Here is a 25219-nt window from a genome sequence, read left to right as displayed (position 1 = left end):
CATAAAGAGATGGAAAGATATACCATGTTCATGGATTAGAAGAATCAATATTATCAAAATGACTATACTTCCCAAGGCAATCTACAGATTCAGTGCAATCTTTATTAAATTACCAATGGCATTTTCCACAGAATTAGAAAAAAAAATTTCAAAATTTGTATGGAGACACAAAAGATCCCAAATAGCCAACCAAAGCAATCTTGAAAGAGAAAAATGGAGCTAGAGGAATCAGGTTTCCTGGCTTTAGACTTCAGACTAATCTTTGCAGAGAACAGCAAGGAGTAATAAGAAAACCATCTTAAGTGAACAACGCAAAGAAACAGAGAGCAATAGAATAGGGAAAGACTAGAGATATCTTCAAGAAAACTGAAAATGGAAACATTTCATGCAAAGATGGTTCATTTCTAGAATTCCAAAAAATCTGATCATGACAGTTTTGGCCAGTTTTCTTGCTGCTTTTAGAGAGGATAGAATCTTCAAAGGTACTTACTTACTCTGTTAGTTTCACTGACATCTATGCCTTCGATTTTAAAAGGACTCAGAGAGGGCTCTGCATTAATCATGTCTTTTTATTTTCTGTATTCTGATGCTTTGACGTCTAGAGTCTTGATAACCCTGAGCAAACCATGCCTCCCAAGATTAGCCCATTCTTAGAGATAGTAAACAACTTGCTCCTGAGTGTGCTTTTCTAACTTGATCCAACCAGTCCAGAACTTGTATCTCAACCACCTCCTTTATATTTGCTATACCCTTATCCACTTGCCCAGGCTTAGGTACCAGAGGCATTTAGTGACAGCTTTTATGACCCAGAGCCTTCTAAAAATTTTCAAACTAGCCAGTGTAAGCCTGTTCACCTTGACTTACCTTTTCCTTACCTCAGAAACCACAGATGACCAGCTTCCCCCTCTCCCACTGACTCCTGACCTATTCTAGTGGTGCCTATGGCATGATGTACCCCTCCTTGCAGGAAATGTGAGAAAAATTCCAATCGTAATCATCTTTCTGATCTGATGGACTTACCATACTCAAATAATTTTAAAAAATCTTTTAAAATAGTTTCCTGTGCATTTATTACTAACTTTAAACATTAGCCAGGTAGGATATATGAACATAGATGTTTATTTCACATGTAATCTGTAGCTTCCTGTAGACAGGAAAAAGACTACCCTAGACTAAAAAGCCTCTTGATGAAAGTGAAACAGGAGAGTGAAAAAGTTGGCTTAAAGCTCAACATTTAGAAAACTAAGATCATGGCATCCGGTCCCATCACTTCATGGGAAATAGATGGGGAAACTGTCAGACTTTATTTTTGGGGGCTCCAAAATCACTGCAGACGGTGACTGCAGCCATGAAATTAAAAGACGCTTACTCCTTGGAAGGAAAGTTATGACCAACCTAGATAGCATATTCAAAAGCAGAGACATTACTTTGCCAACAGAGGTCCGTCTAGTCAAAGCTATGGTTTTTCCAGTAGTCATGTATGGATGTGAGAGTTGGACTGCAAAGAAAGCTGAGCACCAAAGAATTGATGCTTTTGAATTGTGGTGTTGGAGAAGACTCTTGAGAGTCCCTTGGACTGCAAGGAAATCCAACCAGTCCATTCTAAAGGAGATAAGTCCTGGGTGTTCTTTGGGAGGACTGATGGTAAAGCTGAAACTCCAATACTTTGGCCACCTCATGCGAAGAGTTGACTCATTGGAAAAGACTCTGATGCTGGGATGGATTAGGGGCAGGAGGAGAAGGGGACGACAGAGGATGAGATGGCTGGATGGCATCACTGACTCGATAGACGTGAATTTGAGTGAACTCCGAGAGTTGGTGATGGACAGGGAGGCCTGGCATGCTGCAATTCATGGGGTCGCAAAGAGTCAGACACAACTGAGTGACTGAACTGAACTGAGACTATATAAACAGCAGTAGAGAGGTTTATTCTCTCCATACTTGGTCATTCAGGCAAATAACCCTGTAACCATGAGTTAAAGAACACACTGGAACTGCTTCTCAGAGGGATCTCACCAACCTAGTCTTCATGGAAGCTAGTGATATGTCTATGAAAGTGACCAATTTGTGGCATGTCTTGATCACTGAGTAAAAAATAATGATCACTGAAGCTACTTTTAAAGTAATCTTGGTGAATTTATTAAAATTTGGAATAGTAAGTAACTCCATAGAGCAAGTAGCTTGTGGAAGTCAGCATGGGGATTAATTAAATTGATTCTTGGAAAATGATCTAAAATTGTCTCAGGCATACGAAAAAAGAGCATGCTTATGTAATAACCATTCAGCTTACATGTAAAATGATTAATCTGAGTAGTTTTATCCTAAATCTCTTTCAGTTAGAACTTTTTATGCTTTTGCTTTTTCAAAAACAACAGCAAAAAAGCAAAGAAGTCATCTGGCACATAGATTTCATTCTCAAAGAGTCCCTGTAACTAGATCAGTTGAGTGTATTGTAAATAGTGGTGGGCACATATTCTTACTGAAGGAGTTTAGGAATCTATGCCACAAGTAATATCAAACAATAGGCGATCTGTTAGATGAAGTAACTTTATGTAGAGTGGGTGGCCCAGAGGAATACAAAACTGTAGCTTTAGTTTTGCTGAGATGCATTCCCCAAATATTGGCTCACTCCATGCTGTAAACGAGAGACCTATTAATAGCTTAAGGATGTTCTCATAGTTCTATTATTCCAACTCCAATAAGTTCCATTATTTCTCAGAAATATTTTTATTCTTTGATTTGTTATCCTTCATATAAACTTCTGGAATGGGGCAGAAGCTTGCAAATAATGTTATCCAGTTCCTTCATTTTGCAGATAAAGAAAGAGCTCCACAGAGTTTAAATATTTTTCCTAATTCAGAGGTGTTAGTCATTAGTTTAAAACCAATGAAATGTGTTATATACTGGTACACTGTCCTTGTTATCACATATTTGTAAACTAAAGATAACATATATATATATACATATACACATATATACACACTAGGTGATTATAATAAAAGGCAGCATATGATTCATTTTTAGAGAGTACCTAGAGTTGATACCCAGCGAGGTACAATAAGGCAAGGTTAGCTCCTTGATTTACTCATATGTCACCTTGTAAAAGAATTGATGCTTTCAAATTGTGGTGTTGGAGAAGACTCTTGAGAGTCCTTAGACTGCAAGGAGATCAAACCAGTCAATCCTAAAGGAAATCAGCCCTGAATATTCATTGGAAGGACTGATGCTGAAGCTCCAATAATTTGGCCACCTGATGCTAAGAGCCAACTCATTAGAAAAGACCCTGATGCTGGGAAAGATTGAAGGCAGGAGGAGAAGGAGACGACAAAGGATGAGATGGCTGGATGGGATCACCGGACGTGAGTTTGCGCAAACTCCAACAGATGGTGGACAGGGAAGCCTGGTGTACTGCAGTCCATGGGGTCGCAAAGAGTTGGAAATGACTAAGTGACTGAACAACAAAAACAATATCTTCTAAATAAGGCCTTCCCTGACCACCTTATTTAAAAGTGAATAGCTCTCATTTATCACGTATATTCCCTATTTCCCATCCCACTTTATTTTCCCCAATACCACTTATCACTATCTAATATTGTTCAATTATATTATTATTGGCTTCCTTGGTGGCTCAGACAGTAAAGAATCCATCTGCAATGCAGGAAACCTGGGTTCAATCCCTGGGTTGGGAAGATTACTTGGAGGAGGGCATGGCTTTATTATCCCTGATACCACTTATCACTATCTAATATTGTTCAATTATATTATGAGAGACTAATACGGTACAGAGTACATAATACACATTCAACACGTATGTATTTATTTATTTTTAAATTTTCATTCTGGGGCAGAAGAGGTATCTTTTAAGACTGGAAAGTCTTTTTATGCCAAAATGTAAGGAAGTGTTCAAAAATATAGGAGTAAAGAATTGTACATCTTTAAGAAAAATAAGAAGAATGATAAAATATCTATAATAAATAGATATATACACATATGTACACATACACAGGGTGAAGGGTGATTTATTTCTTAAGCAAGTTCTAATGTTTATTGAGAAATGTAAAGTGAAGTGCTGGAGTTGAAAAATCATCAGTTTGCAACCATCATAGTAAAGAGAAGATCAGATAAGAATCACCAGGTGATGCTAAATATAGGCAGAAATTTTAATGAGGAGTAGCATCTGCATGGTCATAAAGTGTCTCCCTATAGATTGCCTATTAGTTGTGAGGTTAAAAAAAAAGCAGTAATGATATAGTGGAGAATCAGGTAACAGTTTGGCTGATGATTAAAATTAACATCACCTTTGAGTAACAGATTTCTGAAAAAGACAAAACATCACCTATACAGTATTTTGTCTAACATAAGAGCAATTGATGAGAAAAAAATTCAAGATAAAATTAAAAACATTCTATATGTGGCAGGACTTGGGGGAGGTGAAAGACTTGTATTTTGTAAAGATGGCAAAGTCATGAAGCGCTCTTAAATTGTTCCAGATTAAAGAAATCTATAAGACACGACAACTAAATGCAATACTTGACCCTAGACTAGATCATGTACTGCAGAGGAAAAGAAAACACAAGAGAGGACATTATTAGATCAACTAACCAAACTGAAATATGGATGGCAAAATAGATGAAAGTATTATATCAATGTCAGTTTATGAGGACTTCCCTGGTGGTCCAGTGGTTAAGAATTCACCCTGCAATACAGAGGATGTGGGTTCGATCCCTGGTTGGGAAATTAAGATCCCACATGCCATGGAGCAACCAACCCCACAGACACTCTGGTACTCCTGCACTGCAACTCCTGAGTCTGCACGCCACAACTAGAGAGTCTGTGCTGCAAAAGAAGATCCCACTCGAAGAAACAAAGACCCTGTATGCCACAACTAAGACCTGGTGTGGCCAAATAAATAAATACAAAAAACCAGAAATTATTTTTAAAAACGTCAATTTATAGAGTCATTCACTGCACTATGAGTACAGAAGAGAACACCTCTATTCTTAGGTTGTACACCAAAGTACCTAAGAGAACAACAGAAATGGTAAAAACCTGGTTAAATATTACAGTCTACCACTTTTTAGTTCCTTAAGTTATACATCATGGTTGAAAAGCAAAAAACTATAACGTTGTCTGATGGGGTTTTCAGTGCATACATATGAATGTAATTCATATAAAATCTGAAACACGAAGAGAGAGAAAGAGATCTATATGGCTATAAGCATTTCCAGACAGTACTTGTAGTGGTGAAGTATTATATCTAAGTAGACTGTTAAAAGTTACCTTATGTAATTGAAATATCTCAGACAGACAATAAAAATAAAAATATTATCAATACTTTTCTAATGCCTGAGAGATGAAATTACTCTCCAAAGAACAAAGGCTTATAAACAGCAGTTGTTTTTTAGTCACAAAGTCATGTCTGACTCTTTCACGACCCCATGGACTGAAGTCCGCCAGGCTCCTCTCTCCATGGGAATTTCCAGGCAAGAATATTGGAGTGGGTTGCCATTTCCTTCTCCAGGGGATCATCCTGACCCAGGGATTAAACTTGAGTCTCTTGAATCTCCTGCATTGGCAGGCGAATTCTTTACCACTGAACCATCAAGGGAAACCTATAAAAAGCAGTAGTTATTTCATTAGAGCTTACAAGGCCAAACTGATAAGACATTTTGATCTTCATCAAGCAAGGGAGCAAAAAATATGCGCTCAATCATGTGATGCTGGAGTGAGCCAAGAAATAAAAAATAAAAACTACAATGCCCAAAGTTTAAACACACACACACACACACACACACACACACACACACACACACGATACTCAGAGAAAGAGAGAAAAAGAAAAAGATAGTTTTGTTACATAACTTTTTAAAAAAACTGTATTTAAAGTGGATTAAGTCACAATCCCCTCACTCCCATTTTATATGTCCATAGTATACTATTTTAGAAAGTGTGTGTGTGTGGGTGAGAGAGAGAGAGAAAGAGAGCATGCATGTGTTGGCTCTTATAGCTGTAGGAATTATTGCGTTTTATCTATTTTTCCCAAGCACAGTTAAAACTTCATTAAATGTAAAACAGATGTTATGGACTTCCTTCACTAAATGTTGGCAGTGGTGCCTTTCAATTGCAACTATGATAGTCAAAAACGTAAAGTAACTCCAAATGTCTCTTTCTCAAGCAAGGATAAAGTAAGCACAAAGAAAAATTTGGACTAAAAATTTTAAACTTAAAAAAAAAAAAACCCTAGGAATCAGTTCAGTCACTCAGTCGTGTCAGACTCTTTGTGACCCCATGAACTACAGCACACCAGGCCTCCCTGTCCATCACCAACTCCTGGAGCTTACTCAAACTCATGTGCATTGAGTCAGTGATGCCATCCAATCATCTCATCCTCTGTCGTTCCCTTCTCCTCTCGCCTTCAATCTTTTCCAGCATCAGGGTCTTTTCAAATGAGTCAGTTTGTCACAACAGCTGGCCAAAGTATTGGAGTTTCAGCTTCAACATCAATCCTTCCAACGAATATTCACGACTGATTTCCTTTAGGATGGACTGGATGGATCGATCTCCTTGCTGTCCAGGGACTCTCAAGAGTCTTCTCCAACACCACAGTTCAAAAGCATCAATTCTTCGGTGCTCAGCTTTCTTTCTAGTCCAACTCTGACATCCATATAGGACTACTGGAAAAACCACAGCTTTGACTACAGGGACCTTTGTTGGCAAAGTAATGACTCTGCTTTTTAATAAGCTGTCTAGGTTGGTCATAACTTATCTTCCAAGGAGCAAGCGTCTTTTAATTTCATGGCTGCAGTCACCATCTGCAGTGATTCTGGAGCCCAAAAAATAAAGTCTGTCACTGTTTCCACTGTTTCCCCACTATTTGACATGAAGTACTGGGACCAGATGCCATGATCTTAGTTTTCTGAATGTTGAGCTTTAAGCAAACTTTTTTACTCTCTTCTTTCATTTTCATCAAGAGGCTCTTTAGTTCTTTGCTTTCTGCTATAAGGGTGGTGTCATCTGCATATCTGAGGTTATTGATATTTCTCCTGGCATCTTGATTTCAGCTTGCGCTTCATCCAGTCCAGCATTTCTCATGATGTACTCTGTATATAAGTTAAATAAGTAGGGTGGCAATATACAGCCCTGATGTACTTCCTTTCCTATTTGGAACCAGTCTATTGTTCCATGTCCAGTTCTAACTGTTGATTCTTGACCCACATCCAGATTTCTCAGGAGGCAGGTAAGGTGGTATGATATTCCCATCTCTTGAAGAATTTTTCACAGTTTGTTGTAATCCACAAAGTCAAAGGCTTTGGCAAGTCAATAAAGCAGAAGTAGATGTTTTTCTGGAACTCCCTTGCTTTTTTGATGATCCAACAGACGTTGGCAATTTGATTTCTGGTTCCTCTGCCTTTTCCAAATCCAGCTTGAACATCTGGAAGTTCATGGTTCACATATTGTTGAAGCCTGGCTTGGAGAATTTTGAGCATTACTTTGCTAATGTGTGAAATGAGTGCAATTGTGTGGTAGTTTGAACATTTCTTTGGCATTGCCTTTCTTTGGGATTGGAATGAAAACTAATCTTTTCCAATCCTGTGGCCACTGCTGAATTTTCCAAATTTGCAGGCATATTGAGTGTGGCACTTTCACAGCATCATCTTTTAGGATTTGAAATAACTCAACTGGAATTCCATCACCTCCACTAGCTTTGTTCATAGTGATGCTTTGTAAGGCTCACTTGACTTCGCATTTTAGGATGTCTGGCTCTAGGTGAGTGGTCACACCATTGTGGTTATCTGTGTCATGAAGATCTTTTTTGTATAGTTTTCCTGTGTATTCTTGCCACCTCTTCTTAATATCTTCTGTTTCTGTTAGGTCCATACCATTTCTGTCCTTTATTGTGCTCATCTTTGCATGAAGTGTTCCCTTGGTATCTCTAATTTTCTTTAAGAGATCTCTAGTCTTTCCCATTCTATTGTCTTCCTCTATTTCTTTGCATTGATTACTGAAGAAAGCTTTCTTATCTCTCCTTGCTATCTTTGGAACACTGCATTCAAATGAGTATATCTTTCCTTTTCTCCTTTGCCTTTCACTCTCTTCTTTTCATAGTTGTTTGTAAGGCCTCCCAGACAACCATTTTGCCTTTTTGCATTTCTTTTTCTTGGGGATAGTCTTGATCACTCCCTCCTGTACAATGTCACAAACCTCTATCCATAGTTTTTCAGGCACTCTGTCTATCAGATTTAATCCCTTGAATCTATTTGTCACTTCCACTGTATAGTCGTAGGGGATTTGATTTAGGTAAATCACTGAATGGTCTAGTGGTTTTCCCTAGTTTTTTCAATTTAAGTCTGAATTTGGCAATAAGGAGTTCCTGATCTGAGCCACAGTCAGCTCCATGTCTTGTTTCTGCTGACTGTATAAAGCATCTTTGGCTGCAAAGAATATAATCAATCTGATTTCAGCACTGACCATCTGGTGATGTTCATGTGTAGAGTCTTCTCTTGTGTTGTTGCAAGAGGGTGTTTGCTATGACCAGTGTGTTCTCTTAGCAAAACTCTGTTGGCCTTTGCCCTGCTTCATTCTTTACTCCAAGGCCAAATTTGCCCATTACTCCAGGTATTTCTTGACTTCCTACTTTTGCATTCCAGTCCTCTATAATGAAAAGGACATCTTTTTTGGGTGTTAGTTCTAGAATGTCTTGCAGGTCTTCATAGAAGTGTTCAACTTTAGCTTTTTAGCATTACTGGTCAGGGCACAGACTTGTATTACTGTGATAGTGAATGGTTTGCATTGGAAACGGACAGAGATCATTCTGTCGTTTTTGAGACTGCATCCAAGTACTGCATTTCAGACTCTTGTTGACTATGACGGCTTCTCCATTTCTTCCAAGGGATTCCTGCCCACAGTAGTATATATATTGGTCATCTGAGTTAAATTCACCCATTTCAGTCCATTTTAGTTCATTGATTCCTAAAATGTTGACACTCACTCTTGCTATCTCCTATTCAACCACTTCCATATTGCCTTGATCCATGGACCTAACATTCCAGGTTCCTATGCAATACTGTTCTTTACAGCATCGGACTGTACTTCCATCACCAGTCACATTCACACAACTGGGTGTTGTTTTTGCTTTGACTCTGTTCAATCTTTCTGGAGTTATTTCTCCACTGATCTCCAGTAGCATATTGGGCACCTACTGACCTGGGGAGTTAATCTTTCAGGGTCCTATCTTTTTGCCTTTTCATACTTTTCATGGGGTTCTCAAGGCAAAAATACTGAAGTGCTTTGCCATTCCCTTCTCCAGTGGACCACGTTTTGTCAGAACTCTCCTTCATGACCCATCTGTCTTGGGTGGCCAATACTAGGTCTAAAATCAAATGATTATGGGGAGGGAGGAGGGAGGAGGGTTCAGGATGGGGAACACATGTATACCTGTGGCAGATTCATTTTGATATTTGGCAAAACTAATACAATTATGTAAAGTTTAAAAATAAAATAAAATGTAAAAAAAAATAAATAAATAATTAAAAAATAAATAAATAAAATAAAATAAAATGATTATCAGAAGTTAACTCACTAAAATACTATCAGTTACTCTCATACACTGCTGGTGGGAATGCAAATTGGCATGGTCACTCTTGTAAACAATTTGGCAGTTTATTAGAAATTTAAACATATTTTTATCATATGACCCAGCAACCTCACTTCTGGTTTTTACTCTAGAAAATAGAAAGTTTAAATTCACATAAAAACCTCTACTGAGCAGTATTATTCATAATCACCAAAACTGGAAATAACCTTAATGTCCTCCAGTAGATGAATGTATAAATAAAATATTATCCATACAACAGAATACTACTCACAAATGAAAAGATAGATGAATCTCAAAGGCATTAGGCTAAGGAAAGAAGCCAATCTCAAAAGGTTACACGACTTCACTTATTTGACATTTCATAAAATGAAAAATTGCAGTAATGAAGATCAGAGCAGGTTTTGCCATGTGTTAACAGTATAAGGGAATTTTTGCATTGATGGAAGTGTTTAATATCCTGATTTTAGTGAGTACACAGAAACCATCTAATTGGAATAATACAGAAGGAAAAAATTAAATAAAATTAATGGAGTCCAAGGGACATGTATAACAACACCAAAAGATTTTATAATTATGTTGACAGAGACCCAGAAGAAAAGGAGAAAGAACGTTGATTGAAAAAAATATTTGGAAAAATAATGGCTGAAAACTTGACAAATTAGGTAAAAGATACAAGCTTACAAATTTAAGAAGCTCAGAAAAACCACAGCGAGGATAAACTCAAAGAAATCCACGCTTAAATATATCGTAACCAAACTATTGAAAATTAAAAAGAAAACTTCATGAATCAGTTGGAGGAAGATAGACACATGCCATATTGAGTAACAAAGATTCAAAGAGAATAGATTTCTCAACAGAAACCATGGAGGCCAGAAGGAAGTCAATTCAGATTTCAATATCTAGTGCAAATATTTTTAATAAATGAAGGTATAATAATGATATTCTTAGAAAGAAAATGGAAAGAATTTGTCCAACTCAACCTACTCAAAAGGAAATGATGCTAGAGGGAAACTGGTAATATGAAAAATAAAGAAAAACAACCCAAATCATAAAAATCTGCATAGCTATATCAGACTGTTACAATATATTAAAATCTAGAAAATAATAATTGTAATATTATCTGATGGGGTTAAAATGTATGTAGAAGTAAATGATGGCTTTAATATGAAGAGATAGGCATGTAAAGGGACCTATTTAGTACAAAATTTCTATTTGAAGTGATAAAATATTAATTCTAAGTAGACAGTGATCCCTATATCAACCAGTTATATACATATATATATTATAAACATAATACACATTTAGATATATTATTTTAATATATATATACTTATGTAAGAGATATAGAAAAAAGTCAAAATAAAGTGGAATTTTAAAAAGTATTCAAGGAATCTAGAAAAGATACAGAAGGGCAAAATACAAGAAAAAAACAAAGAGAACAAATACTGCTGGGTAGAGCCCAATCCAAACAGATCAACAATGACCTTAAACGGAAATAAATCAAAGATCTAAGTGTAAAAGGTGAAAATATAAAAATTTCTAAAGATTTTGAAGATAGCCTTCATGACCTGAGGTTAGGCAAAAAGTTTTCCGACATCGTATCAAAACATGAGCAAAAAAATAAATAAACAAAGGCAAACTGTGATCTTGAAACCAAAATATTGTGCTCTTTGAAAGATACTGTTAAGAAAATGAAAAGACAAGCTATGGAAATGGGAGAAATATTTAGAAATTTCATATATGATAAAGGACTTGTATACAGGTATGCAGAATATGTAAAGAACTCTCAAAACAATAGTGAGAAACAACCTAAAGAAGCAATAAAAAAAAAAACACAAACAAACGTGCAGGAAAATGAGATTCTACTACACTTCTACTAGAATGGATAAATTTAAAAATACATGCATACGAAGTCCTGGAGACCTTGCAGAGCAATAGGAACTCTCATACATTGCTGGTGGAAACACAAAATGGTAAAAGCCTCTGGAAAATGGCTTGACAATTTCTTAGAACAAACAAACAAAACATGTGCTTATCACATGACCCAACAGTCCAACTCCCAAGTATTCATCCTAGAGCAGAAATCAGTAAATTTTCCTTAAAACATCAGATAGTAAATACATCAAGTTTGCAGACAATGTAGTCTGTATTATAACACTGTAAAATTAATTTACTCTGATATTTTACAATGAAAGCAACTACAGATAATACTTAAGAAATGGACATGACTACATTTCAATAAAACTTTTCTTATAAAAATAGGTAGCTGGGGACTTCCCTGGTGGTCCAGTGGTTAAGATTCCACACTTCCTGTGCAGGGGGCACAGGTTTGACCTCTGGTTGTGGAACTAAGATCCTGCATGCTGCATGGTGCACAGCCAAATAAAATTGACCTGACTCTTAAAAAAGAATAAGCAAATGGTCTGTGAATCAAAATTTGCCCATCTCTGCCTAAGAGGAATGAAAACTTACACTCGCACAAAACGCTTCACACAAATGTTTAGAGCATCTCTATTCATAATAGCAAAAATCTAGAAACAACCCAAATGTCGGTCAGTGAGTAAATGGATAAACAAACTATGGAATATACATGTAATACAATACTACTCAATAATAAAAAGAAAAAGATATTGATACACACAAAAATATGAATTAATCTCAATGGAATTAGCTTTAGTGAAATAAACTAGTCTCAAAAGTTTACATACCATGTGATTCCACTTGGAAAAGGCTAAATTCTACTGATGAAGAACATACCAAAGATAGTCAGTGCCTAGGAGGAGGAGTAATGGTCATATCTAAAAAGGTCAGCATGAGACTTTTTTAGTATTATGGAATTGTTCCTTATTCTGATTATAGTGACAGCTTTATGAATTTATATTTGTGCTAAATTGACAATACTTCTATGACAGAAAGTCAATTTTATTGTATGATAATTGAAACATACTAAAAAAATTATGAAAGAAGAGAAAAAAGGAGGGAAGGAAGGAGAGAGGGATGGAGGGATGGAAGAAGGAAGGAAGCAAAAAGGAGAGGAAGAAAGGAAAGACAGAAAAGGAAGAAAGAAAAGAAGAGAAAAGAGAAAAATTATGAAAGAAGTCACACAGAGAACTTTGAGGAAAGACTGGTCCTGACAGTGAGGTTAAAAGATCAGTGAGTGGATGGCTTTAATACATGGTTAGACAATTTGAAACAATAATTATCTCCTTTACTGGAATATACAAGTGAGGAGATCACCAAGAATAATTACATGGAAAAGCAATAATTAAAAAAAGATTATTTTTAAAAAAGATAAGAAAATTTGAAAATCAGACGCATAGAACTTTTACAAATGACAAGTACTGTCAGTGAAGTTATAGACTCAATGGATAAGCAAAGAGATTTCCTGGTGGCTCAGTGGTAAAGAATCTGTCACTGCAGGAGACGAGGGTTCAATTCCTGGGTCCGGCAAGATCCCCTGGAGAATGAAATAGCAACTCACTTCTTTCTGGGAAATCCAGCAAGAACATGGACAGAGGAGCCTGGTGGGCTACAGAGTTGCAAGAGTCAGATATGACTTGTGACTAAACAACAACATGGATAAATGCATATGAAGAGATGCTCAAACATCATTAATTATTAGAGAAATGCAAATCAAAATTGAAAGAGGTACCATCTCACAACAGACAGAATGGCCATCATTAAAAAGTCTACAAATAAACCTTAGAGAGGGTGTGGAGAAAAGGGAACCTTCTTACACTGTTGGTGACAATATAAGTTGGTAGAGCCACTGTGGAAAACAGCACGGAGGTTCCTCAGAAAACTAAACATAGAATTACCATATGATCCAACAATCCCATTCCTAGGCATATACTTGGACAAAACTATAATTAAAAAAGATACATGGGGGTTTCCCTGGTGGCTCAGTGGTCAAGAATCTGCCTGCCAATGCAGGAGACATGGGTTTGATCCATTACCTGGGAAGATCCCACATGCCGTGGAGCAGCTAAGCCTGTGTGCCACAACTATTGAGCCTGTGCACTAGAATGGGAGAGCCAAAACTGCCGAAGTTGGTGCACCCTAGAGTCTGTGCTCCACAACAAGAGAGGCCACCATAATGAGAAGCCCGCACACCACAACTAGAGTTGACTGGCATGCCGCAACGAGAAAAGCCCACACAGCAATGAGGACACAGCACAGCCAAAAATAAATAAATGAGAATGCATCTTAAAAAAAAAAAAAAAAGATACATGCACCACTGTGTTCATAGCAGCACTACTCACAATAGCCAAAACATGGAAACAATGTAAATATCAATCAACAGATGAATGGATAAAGATGTGATATACATATACCAGGGAGTACTACTCAGCCACAAAAAATTATGAAATAAGGCCATTTGCAGCAATATGGATGCAATTAGAGATTATCATAATACTAAGTGTAGTAAGGGGAGAAGGCAATGGCACCCTACTCCAGTACTGTTGCCCAGAAAATCCCATGGATGGAGGAGCCTGGTGGGCTGCAGTCCATGGGGTCGCTAAGAGTCAGACACGACTGAGTGACTTCACTTTCACTTTCCACTTTCATGCATTGGAGAAGGAAATGGCAACCCACTCCAGTGTTCTTGCCTGGAGAATCCCATGGACGGAGAAGCCTGGTAGGCTGCAGTCCATGGGGTCGCACAGAGTCAGACATGACTGAAGCGATGCAGCACCAGCAGCAGCAAGTGTAGTAAGAATGAGAAAGCCAAATACCACATGATATCACTTATATGTGGGAACTAAAATATGGCACAAATGAACCTATCTATAAAACAGAAACAGACTCACAGACGTAATGAACAGCCTGCAGTTGCCAAGTGGGAGGGGGAGGGAAAGGAATGGACTGGGAGTTGGTTAGTAGATGCAAAGAACAAGGACCTAATGCATAGTACAGAGAACTACATTCAATACCCCATGATAAAGCATAATGGAAAAGAATATAAAAAATAATGTATATATGTGTATAATGAGTCACTTTGCTGTACAGCAGAGATTGGCTTAACACTGTAAATCAACTATATTTCAATTTTAAAAAAAGACTCAATGGACAGGGGTTTAAGAGCAGATTATGGGAAACTGGGATTGACATACACACTACTATATATAAAATGGGCTTCCCAGGTGATACTAGTGGTAAAGAACCTATCTGCCAATGCAGGAAATGTAAGAGATGTGGGTTTGATCCTTGGGTCAGGAAGATTCCCTGGAGGAGGGCAGGGTAACCCACTCTAATATTCTTGCCTGGAGATTCCCATGGACAGAGGAGCCTGGTATTATAAATCAACTACACTCCAATAACTGTTTTTTAAAAAAGACTAGTTAGAAAATTAAGAAATAATTACTGCACCAAAATACATATCTGAGGAACAATCAGAAATAAGCACAAAGATATGAAGGGACAGAAAATATAAAGAGTAAGATAGATACAGAAGATAAAAAGATAGTATGGCCCAAATTCCAGATTGAGAATCAGAGAAAATTAAAACTGAACCACTTCTACGAAAAACGTAAAAAGTTGCAGAGAGGGCCATAATCATGGAAAATCTGAATAATCTATAAAATCATAATCTTTCTTGAGCCCATCAAAGATCTGAATCACAAGGCAACCAAATAAATTAACATTTTTCTTCCTCAAAGGAGAAACAGGACACATAAACTATTCACCCTTGGTTAAACAGAGGGGAGGGAAGGAGCCACCATACAAGCGGGTAACAAGAAATTAGCTAAAATTCCAGTGAATTATCAAAGGACAATTGTGGGGTAGATGTCATTTTGGAACAGATGGGAACCCCAGGCACAAAAGGACTCCACCAGAAAGATCATGGCAGGAGCCCAGCAGGAGCTCCCCTCAGTGGCACAGGCACAAAGAGGTGATCAGCTGCTGCTGGGGTTCAAAATGAAGCCAGAACTTTTCTCTGGTAGGAAGTCAAAACTCTAAATTGCTAAAGAAGCAGCAGGAAAGCAATGCAAAAAAAAAAAAAAAAAAAATCCCTTTTTTCCAAGGGAGGAATAAAAGTCAAACCCATTTGACCCTGGGGGAAGGGCAGAAAATGCTCAGGTTACATAGAGAAAGATCCATTGCTTTATAAAGAAGGACAGAAATTAAACACCTCTGTTCCATGGGAGGGGTACAAAACCTGTGGGTGCAGGATCCTACATTAAAACCAAGCATAATCCTGTTACCACAGGAGTGTGGGGGTGAGAAGGACAAGGAACACTCTTCCACCCAAGACCAACCCCAGACCCAGGCTGAGTTTGGCTGCACTGGGAAGAGCAGGAAAACTTGTGTTCCCAATCCCCAAGGTGCAGGTCCATAGGATCTGCCCAATACTATGGATGAACCATGGAATATAGATCTCCCTTTGTTCCCACCATGAGCCTAGCACCAAGTAACAAGCATCGACACCTACTGCTGGAGAGTGTCAAGTGCAGGGAGAAACATTCCCCTCTGAGATACAGACGTACAGGAATTACTAAAAGTTGAGAGTGAAGCTAGAATACTGATGAAAACCTTCCAGCTCCCTAAACTCTATTCCAAACATACTGCTGCTGCTGCTAAGTCGCTTCAGTTGTGTCCGACTCTGTGCAACCCCAGAGACGGCAGCCCACCAGGCTCCCCTGTCCTTGGGATTCTCCAGGCAGGAACACTGGAGTGGGTTGCCATTTCCTTCTCCAATGCATGAAACTGAAAAGTGAAAGTGAAGTCGTTCAGTCGTGTCTGACTCTTAGCGACCCCATGGACTGCAGTCTACCAGGCTCCTCCGTCCATGGGATTTTCCAGGCAAGAGTACTAGAGTGGGGTGCCATTGCCTTCTCTATTCCAAACATAAGGAAGAATGAAATTTGAAGTTGAGTTTGAATTCACTGTTGGAAGAATTTGAAATCTTTAGTGACTAAAGTTAATAAAAGAAATAAAAACCCCAAACCAGCTCAACTGCTGACTACCTTAAATTAAACCCCATACGAACAGACTGATAAGTGAAATGTGCCCATTTCTGAGCATAAATACTATTTGTTTCAGTCTCTACTGAAATGTCCATCAATAGATGGACATTTACTGATGTCCATCAGTCAATAAAAAAATTATGAGACACAGAAATTCAAGAAAAGATGAACTACTGTAGACAATAGTTCATAGTGACAACAATAACATTGTGATAGTAATATTATTATTGTTAGTTAATGGTAACTAATAGTAATAGTTCTGTAGTCACCAGAATTGAACTCAAAGATGACTCAAATGTTGATAATATCAGATATAGGCTTTAAAATGACTATGATTTAAAATCACAGAGAAAGAATAAGAATGGTGGCTGCTAGGGGTTGGGCAAAGAAGGAAATGGGGAGCTCTGGTTTAATGGGTATGGAGTTTCAATTTTACAAGATGAAAAGAGTCATGGAGATGCATGGTGATGATGACTGTATAACATTATGAATGTATTTAATATCACTGAACTGTAGATTTAAATCTGCAAAAGCTCTCTGAATTTTACTAATATCAATGTTCTGCTTTTGATAGTATACTACAATTATATAAGATGCTACCACTCTCAGTCTCCTTATATATGGTTTTTACTGCAACTTCTTGTGAGTCTATAATTATTTCTAAATTCAAAGTTTAAAACATGTAAGAAAGATGAAAATAAGTGTCACAAAATATTTATAATTGTTGAAAGTACCTAATGGGTTCAGTTCAGTTCAGTTCAGTTGCTCAGTCGTGTCCGAATCTTTGTGACCCCATGAATTGCAGCACGCCAGGCCTCCCTGTCCATCACCAACTCCTGGAGTTCACTCAAACTCATGTCCATAGAGTCGGTGATGCCATCCAGCCATCTCTTCCTCTGTCATCCCCTTCTCCTCCTGCCCCCAATCCCTCCCAGCATTACAGTCTTTTCCAATGAATCAACTCTTCGCATGAGGTGGCCAAAGTACTGGAGTTTCAGCTTCAGCATCATTCCTTCCAAAGAACACCCAGGGCTGATCTCCTTTAGAATGGACTGGTTGGATCTCCTTGCAGTCCAAGGGACTCTCAAGAGTCTTCTCCAACACCACAGTTCAAAAGCATCAATTCTTTGGCGCTCAGCTTTCTTCACAGTCCAACTCTCACATCCATACATGACCACTGGAAAAACCATAGCCTTGACTAGATGGACCTTTGTTGCCAAAGTAATGTAGCTGCAGGTTAATTATACTATTATTTTTATAGATCCATGTATCCCTCCACTTCTCAAAAGTTTGAGTCAATCCACTTTACTTTTTATTTTTAAATTATTTATTTAATTATGGGGCTTTCTTGTTAGCTCAACTGGTAAAGAATCTGCCTGCAATGCAGGAGACCCCGGTGCAATTCCTGGGTCAGGAAGATCCCCTGGAAAAGGGAATGGCTACCCACTCCAGTATTCTGGCCTAGAGAATTCCATAAGAGTCGGACACAACAGAGCGACTTTCACTTTCACTTGTCATTTATTTATGGCTGTGCCAGGTGTTCCTTGATATGAAGGCGTTTCTCTAGTTGCAGGGATCAAGGGCTACTCTTCATTGCAGTGTGAAGTATTCTCATTGCAATGGCTTCTCTTGTGGAGTACGGGCTCTAGGGCACATGGGTTTCAGTAGGTGTGATTCCTGGGCCCCGGAGCACACGCTCAATAGTTGTGGCGCACGAGCTTCGCTGCTACACAGTATGTGGGATTTTCCCAAACCAGAACCCATGTCTCTGCTTTGGTAGATTCTTTACCACTGAGCCAGCAAGGAATACTCACACCACTTTACTTCTACCAAAGACCTACATTATTACCTCTTGTTGCTAAACAAAAGAAATCTGAAAAGAATCTTCACTTTTACAAAAAAAGGTGAAAAGTGAAAACAGGATTCAGGGTTTGTTTTGCAGCAAGCCAACATGCACCTTGAGCAGCAAGACTGGTACCATCAAGCTCCTTCCCCAGAAACCACACTCAGCATCTCAGCATCAAACTTTGAACTGTGTCTATGACTATCTGTGCTATATCTTGATTTATTCTGCACATCTATTAGCAAAAACTGTCCAGAGGTAACAGCTTCTTTGCTTTACACTATTTTGGCTTACAAAAGGTTTCATAGGAATGCTCTATTTTTGGAAAGCAGTAGGAACCTATATTTGAAAATTTCTGTAATAAACATTAAAGAAAAAAATAACTATGATTAATAGATTAAAAGATCTAGTAAGAAAGCTAGATAATATTCATGAAAAAATGGGGAATTTAAGCAGAGAGAAAAAATTAAGAATCAAATGAAAACACTAGAAATAAAAACAACATTACTTTAGACATGACGAATCCCTTCAGTGAGCTCATTGCAGAACTTGAAGATAACATAATATATCAAATGTTTTAACATATAAGTAATCAGAGTTGGAGAAGAAGAAAGAGAAAAGGACAGTAAAAGTACCTGAAAAGATATGGCTAGAAATGTTCACATAAACACTCTCTAGAAATAGCAGAAACTGTCAAAAAAAAAATTAATAGATATGAAAGCAGCCCCCAAAATGCATGCATACACACAAACAATATAGCAGACTTCTTTTCACAACCTATGTACTCCAGTAGACACTGGAAGGATTTCTTTAAAGACGTGTAAGAAAAATTGTCAATCCAATTGGCAAAGGTCAACAATAAATTCCTGGTTTGCCCTCCCATCTTTCAGTTTTCTAAATCCTTTGCAGGATCCTTCAAATCTATTCAACATACATTTTAGAATTCTTCAAGGTTCAGTTTCAGTCCTTTCCCTATTTTCTATATTCTCTCCACAGGCAATCTCATTCTTGCTCAAAGTTTTAACTTTACCCACTGGTGGAAAACCCCAGTGTTTATATCTACTACTTACATCTCTTTTTAGCTGCCTACTTCTTATTTTTACTTTAGTGTTTCAAAGGCACTTATGTTCAACATGTCCAAACTGAAGCCACAATCTCATTTGACATGCTCTTCTTGCAACTCTTCCTATCTCAACAAATGCAGTCACCATCATCAAGGAATTATCATTTGTCAGTGACTCCTGACCCCTCTTTTTCAACCAATATCATGCCTATTCAATGGTGCATCCTAAATATACCCCATCTACCCAGTCCTCTACCTCAGCCACCATTAGTCTAGTCCAAACTACAAATTTCTGTTTCCCTGAACTGTTTTAATGGGCTAGTCACCAATCCTCCTGTATCCAATTTTGCACCCCTTAAATCCCTTCTCCCTGCAACATCAACAACAATCCTTTCCAAGATGTCAAAATTTTGCCTCGCTTAGGCTCTGTTTAAAATCTTTCCATACTTTCACATTTGTCATAGGACTATGGTCAAGCTCCAAAATCCATAATGTGGACCTTACATACATTGCTAACTGTATCTTATCCAACACTCCCCCAGTCACTCTGCCCTCCTGTCAGTTGCTAACAGATGTCATGTTCCCCCTTAAATTCCCTGGTGGCTCAGAGGGTAAAGCGTCTGCCTACAGTGCGGGAGACCTGGGTTCGATCCCTTGGTCAGGAAGATTCTCTGTAGAAGGAAATGGCGACCCACTCCTGTACTCTTGCCTGGAAAATCCCATGGATGGAGGAGCATAGCAGGCCACAGTCCATGGGGTCGCAAAGAGTCGGACACGACTGAGCAACTTCACTTCATTTCACTTCCCCCTTAGCACAGTGCCTACGTATCAGGACCAAAACCGGTGTTATGCTTTTAGAGGCATTTTGATATTTACTTATCAAGAAAAAGAACAGGTAAACTTAAAATTGTAAGCTGAAAGAAATATCTTTATAAAAATAAGTAAATATCTTACCTAGACACAAATTCACTTAATTCTGAATATTCCGTAGGCTCCATTATTATGCTGAGGTCAGTAATAACAGAAGATAAACTCTCTTTATCCTAAAATAAGAACAAAAAAAAAAGCTTTTTTTTTTTTTTTATCAAAGCACAGTCAACTTTTAAATAAGGAGAAAAAACTACTTTTCAAAATACGCCAAATGAAATGTCACTAAGTTATAGGAAAAGTAACCAATAAAAAGTACTGCAAATATGGGTTACTTAAAAAAAATTTTTTTACTGGGGTACAGTTGGTTTATAATGTTGTGCTAATTTCAAATGCACAGCAAAGTGAATCAGTAATACATACACAGACATCCACAGTCTTTTTTTTTAAGATTCTTTCCCCATATAGATCATTACAGAGTACTGAGTAGAATTCCCTGTGCTATAGCCCTTATTAGTTATCCATTTTATATGTAAAATGTCTATACATGTCAAAAAGCTGGCTTAAAATTCAACATTCAAAAAACTAAGATCATGGCATCTGATCCTGTCACTTCATGGCAAATAGACAGGGAAAAAATGGAAATACTGAAAGACTTTATTTTCTTGGGCCCCAAAATCACTGTGGACAGTGACTGCAGCCATGAAATTAAAGGACACTTGTTCCTTGGAAGAAAAGTTATGACTAATCTAGACAGCATAAACAGTGTATTAAAAAGTAGAGATATCCTTTGCTAACAAAGGTCCATATAGCCAAAGCTATGTTTTTTTCAGTAGTCATGTATGGATGTGAGAGCTGGACCATAAAAGAGGCTGAGTGCTGAAGAATTGATGCTTTCAAACGGTTGTTCTGGAGAAGACTAAGAGTCCCTTGGACAGCAAGGAGATTAAACCAGTCAATCTTTAAGGAAATCAATCCTGAATATTTTTTGGAAGGATTGATGCTGAAGTAGGAGTTCCAATTCTTTGGCCACCTGATGCAAAGAGCCGACTAGTTGGAAAAAACCCTGATGCTGGCAAAGACTGAGGGCAGAAGAAGGCGACAGAGAATGAGATGGTTGGATGGTATCACTGACTCAATGGACATGTGTTTGAGCAAACTTTGGGAGACAGTGAAGGACAGAGAAGCCTAGTGTGCAGTCCATGGGGCCACAAAGAGTTGGACACAACTTAGTGACTAAACAACAACATGTCAATCCCAATCTTCTAATTTATCCCTTTCCCCCTTCCTCTTATTAACCATAAGTTTGTTTTTTACATCTGTGACTCTATTTATGTTTTTAAAATAATTTCATTTGTACCTTTTTTTTTTAAGATTCCACACATAAGTGATACACATTTGTCTTTCTCTATCTGATTTCACTCAGTATGACAATCTCTAGGTCCATCTATGTAGCTGCAAATGACATTATTTCTCCTTTTTATGGCTGAGTAATGTTCCATTGTACCGCATCTTCTTGATCCATTCTTCTGTCCATGGACACTGAAGTTGCTTCCATGTCCTGGTTATTGTAATCAGTGCTGCAATGAACACCAGGGTACATTATCCTTTGAAAGATACCACTCTAATGGCAGAAAGTGAAGAGGAACTAAACAGACTCTTGCTGAGGGTTAATGCTGCTGCTGCTAAGTCACTTCAGTTGTGTCCGACTCTGTGCTATCCCATAGATGGCAGCCCGCTAGGCTCTCCCGTCCCTGGGATTCTCCAGGCAAGAATACTGGAGTGGGTTGCCATTTCTTTCTCCAATGCATGAAAGTGAAAAGTGACAGTGAAGTCGCTCAGTTGTGTCCTCGTGTCCAACTCTTAGTGACCCCATGGACTGCAGCCTACCAGGCTCCTCCGCCCATGGGATTTTCCAGGCAAGAGTACTGGATTGGGTTGCCATTGCCTTCTCTGAGGGTTAATAAGGAGAGTGAAAAAGCTGGCTTAAGATCCAGCATGCAAAAAAGTAAGATCATGGCATTCCATCCTCTCACTTCACGGTAAACAGATGGGGAAAAAGTGGAAACAGTGAAACAACAAAGAGTTGGACACAATTTAGTGACTGAACAATAAAAACTCCTTTCAAACCACGTTTTTATTCAGACTTATTCCCACCAATGGGATTGACAGCTCTATTTTTAGTCTTTTAAGGAACCTCCATACTATTCTCCGTAACGGTTGTACTGATTTACGTTCCCACAAACAGTGTGAGAGGGTTCCCTTTCTCCACCCACTCTAGCATTTCGTTTTTGTAGATTTTTTGGTGATGGGTATTCTGACCATCACCAGAATCATCCATGAGGTGATACCTCATTGCAGTTTTGATTGTATTTTTCTAACAATTAGTGATGTTGAACATCTTTTCATATGCCTCTTGCTATCTCTATGTCTTCTTTGGAGAAATGTCTATTTGGATCTTCTGCCCATTTCTTGATTGGGTTGTTCATTGTTTTGGTATTGAGTTGTATGAGCTGTATGTTTATTTCGGAGAGTGATCCCTTGCCAGTTGCTTCATTGGCAAATATTTTCTCCCATTCTGTGGGTTGTCTTTTCGTTTATGATTTTCTTCACTGTGCAAAAGGGTTACTTCTTTTTAAAAAATATTATTTATTTATTTGGCTGTACTGGGTCTTCATTGCTGTATGGGCTTTCTCTCTAGTTGCAGTAAGTGGGGGCACAGGTTTCTCACTGAGTTGGCTTCTCTTGCTGCAGAGCACAGGCTCTAGAACATTCATGCTATAGTAATTGTGGCACATGGGCTCAGCAGTTGTGGCTCCTGGGCTCTAGAGCACAGACTCAGTAGTTGCGGTATAAACCTTAGCTGTCCCGCAGCATGTGGCATCTTCCCAGACCAGGGATCAACCCTGTGTCCCCTGCATTAGCAGGCAGATTCTTTACCACTGAGCCACTAGGGAAGATCTGGGTTATTTCTTAAAAGAATGCCTCAGATCCTCACTCCAAACCTAAACAAAATGAAAATAAACAAATGGGACCTAATCAACCTTAAAAGCTTCTGCACATCAAAGGAAACTATTAGCAAGGTGAAAAGACAGCCTTCAGAATGGGAGAAAATAATAGCAAATGAAACAACCGACAAACAACTAATCTCAAAAATATACAAGCAACTCCTACAGCTCAACTCCAGAAAAATAAACGACCCAATCAAAAAATGGGCCAAAGAACTAAATAGACATTTCTCCAAAGAAGACATACAGATGGCTAACAAACACATGAAAAGATGCTCAACATCACTCGTTATCAGAGAAATGCAAATCAAAACCACTATGAGGTACCATTTCACACCAGTCAGAATGGCTGCTATCCAAAAGTCTACAAATAATAAATGCTGGAGAGGGTGTGGAGAAAAGGGAACCCTCTTACACTGTTGGTGGGAATGCAAACTAGTACAGCCACTATGGAGAACAGTGTGGAGATTCCTTAAAAAACTGGAAATAGAACTGCCTTATGATCCAGCAATCCCACTGCTGGGCATACACACTGAGGAAACCAGAAGGGAAAGAGACACGTGTACCCCAATGTTCATTGCAGCACTGTTTATAATAGCCAGGACATGGAAGCAACCTAGATGTCCTTCAGCAGATGAATGGATAAGAAAGCTGTGGTACATATACACAATGGAGTATTACTCAGCCATTAAAAAGAATACATTTGAATCAGTTCTAATGAGGTGGATGAAACTGGAGCCTATTATACAGAGTGAAGTAAGCCAGAAGGAAAAACATAAATACAGTATACTAACGCATATATATGGAATTTAGAAAGATGGTAACAATAACCCGGTGTACGAGACAGCAAAAGAGACACTGATGTATAGAACAGTCTTATGGACTCTGTGGGAGAGGGAGAGGGTGGGAGGATTTGGGAGAATGGCATTGAAACATGTAAAATATCATGTAAGAAACGAGTTGCCAGTCCAGGTTCGATGCACGATACTGGATGCTTGGGGCTGGTGCACTGGGACGACCCAGAGGGATGGTATGGGGAGGGAGGGGGGAGGAGGGTTCAGGATGGGGAACACATGTATACCTGTGGCGGATTCATTTTGATATTTGGCAAAACTAATACAATTATGTAAAGTTTAAAAATAAAATAAAATTAGGAAAAAATTAAAAAAAAAATAAAAAAAAAAAAGAAAATGAACACTGAGTGAATTACTTACTTCAATGTAAACACTGAAGCCATAAAATATGAGGAAGAAATATAGACATTTAACCGATTACTGAGTGAGAAAGAACTTTCTAAGTAAACAGCAACAACAAAATAGCAATATGATTACATAAAAATACAAACTATTGCTATAAAATGACATAACTAAAAGAAAAGTAATAAACAAGGAAAATTTGTTCTATAAACATGACAAGGAGATATGAAAACTTAAAAGAAAAAGGCAAAGAACATGAACTAAAAACTTATAGGTAAATGACAAGTTACATGGAAAAAAAAAGTTCACTCTGACAGGATAAATGTAAATATAAAACAATGAGATGACATGTTAATCTATAACATCATTTTGATAATGCATAACTTAAAAAGTTTATACTCTCTGCCTCAGCAATTTGAATTCTAATATATCATTGACTCTTTGCAACCCCATGGACTGTAGCCCACCAGGTTTCTCTGTCCATGGGATTTTCCAGGCAAGAATACCGAAGTGGGTTGCTATTTCCTCCTCCAGGGTATCGTCCCAACCCAGAGATCGAACCCCAGTCTCCTGCATTGCAGGCAGATCTTTACCATCTACACCAATTTGTACTTTAAAGAAATATGAAATGAAGACAAAGCCTAACAGCTCCTTACTACAAAAATCTAAAACAACACTA

At 38.1% G+C, this 25219-nt stretch overlaps 1 protein-coding gene across 1 annotated transcript in view; it reads right to left on the bottom strand.

The window, feature by feature from the left end:
* Nucleotides 1–25219, bottom strand: part of CENPP (centromere protein P) — a 238588-nt gene that overhangs the window by 180777 nt on the left and 32592 nt on the right. The window contains exon 4 of the mRNA XM_027550308.1: nucleotides 20424–20512. Coding sequence (XP_027406109.1) covers nucleotides 20424–20512 — 89 coding nt within the window. The remainder of the gene's footprint in view (nucleotides 1–20423; nucleotides 20513–25219) is intronic.

The sequence above is a fragment of the Bos indicus x Bos taurus genome, chromosome 8 (genome assembly GCF_003369695.1).
Source record: "Bos indicus x Bos taurus breed Angus x Brahman F1 hybrid chromosome 8, Bos_hybrid_MaternalHap_v2.0, whole genome shotgun sequence".
NCBI classification, from domain to species: domain Eukaryota; kingdom Metazoa; phylum Chordata; class Mammalia; order Artiodactyla; family Bovidae; genus Bos; species Bos indicus x Bos taurus.
The sequence above is the reverse complement of the archived record's forward strand: the minus strand, read 5'-3'. Positions and strand labels throughout refer to the sequence as shown.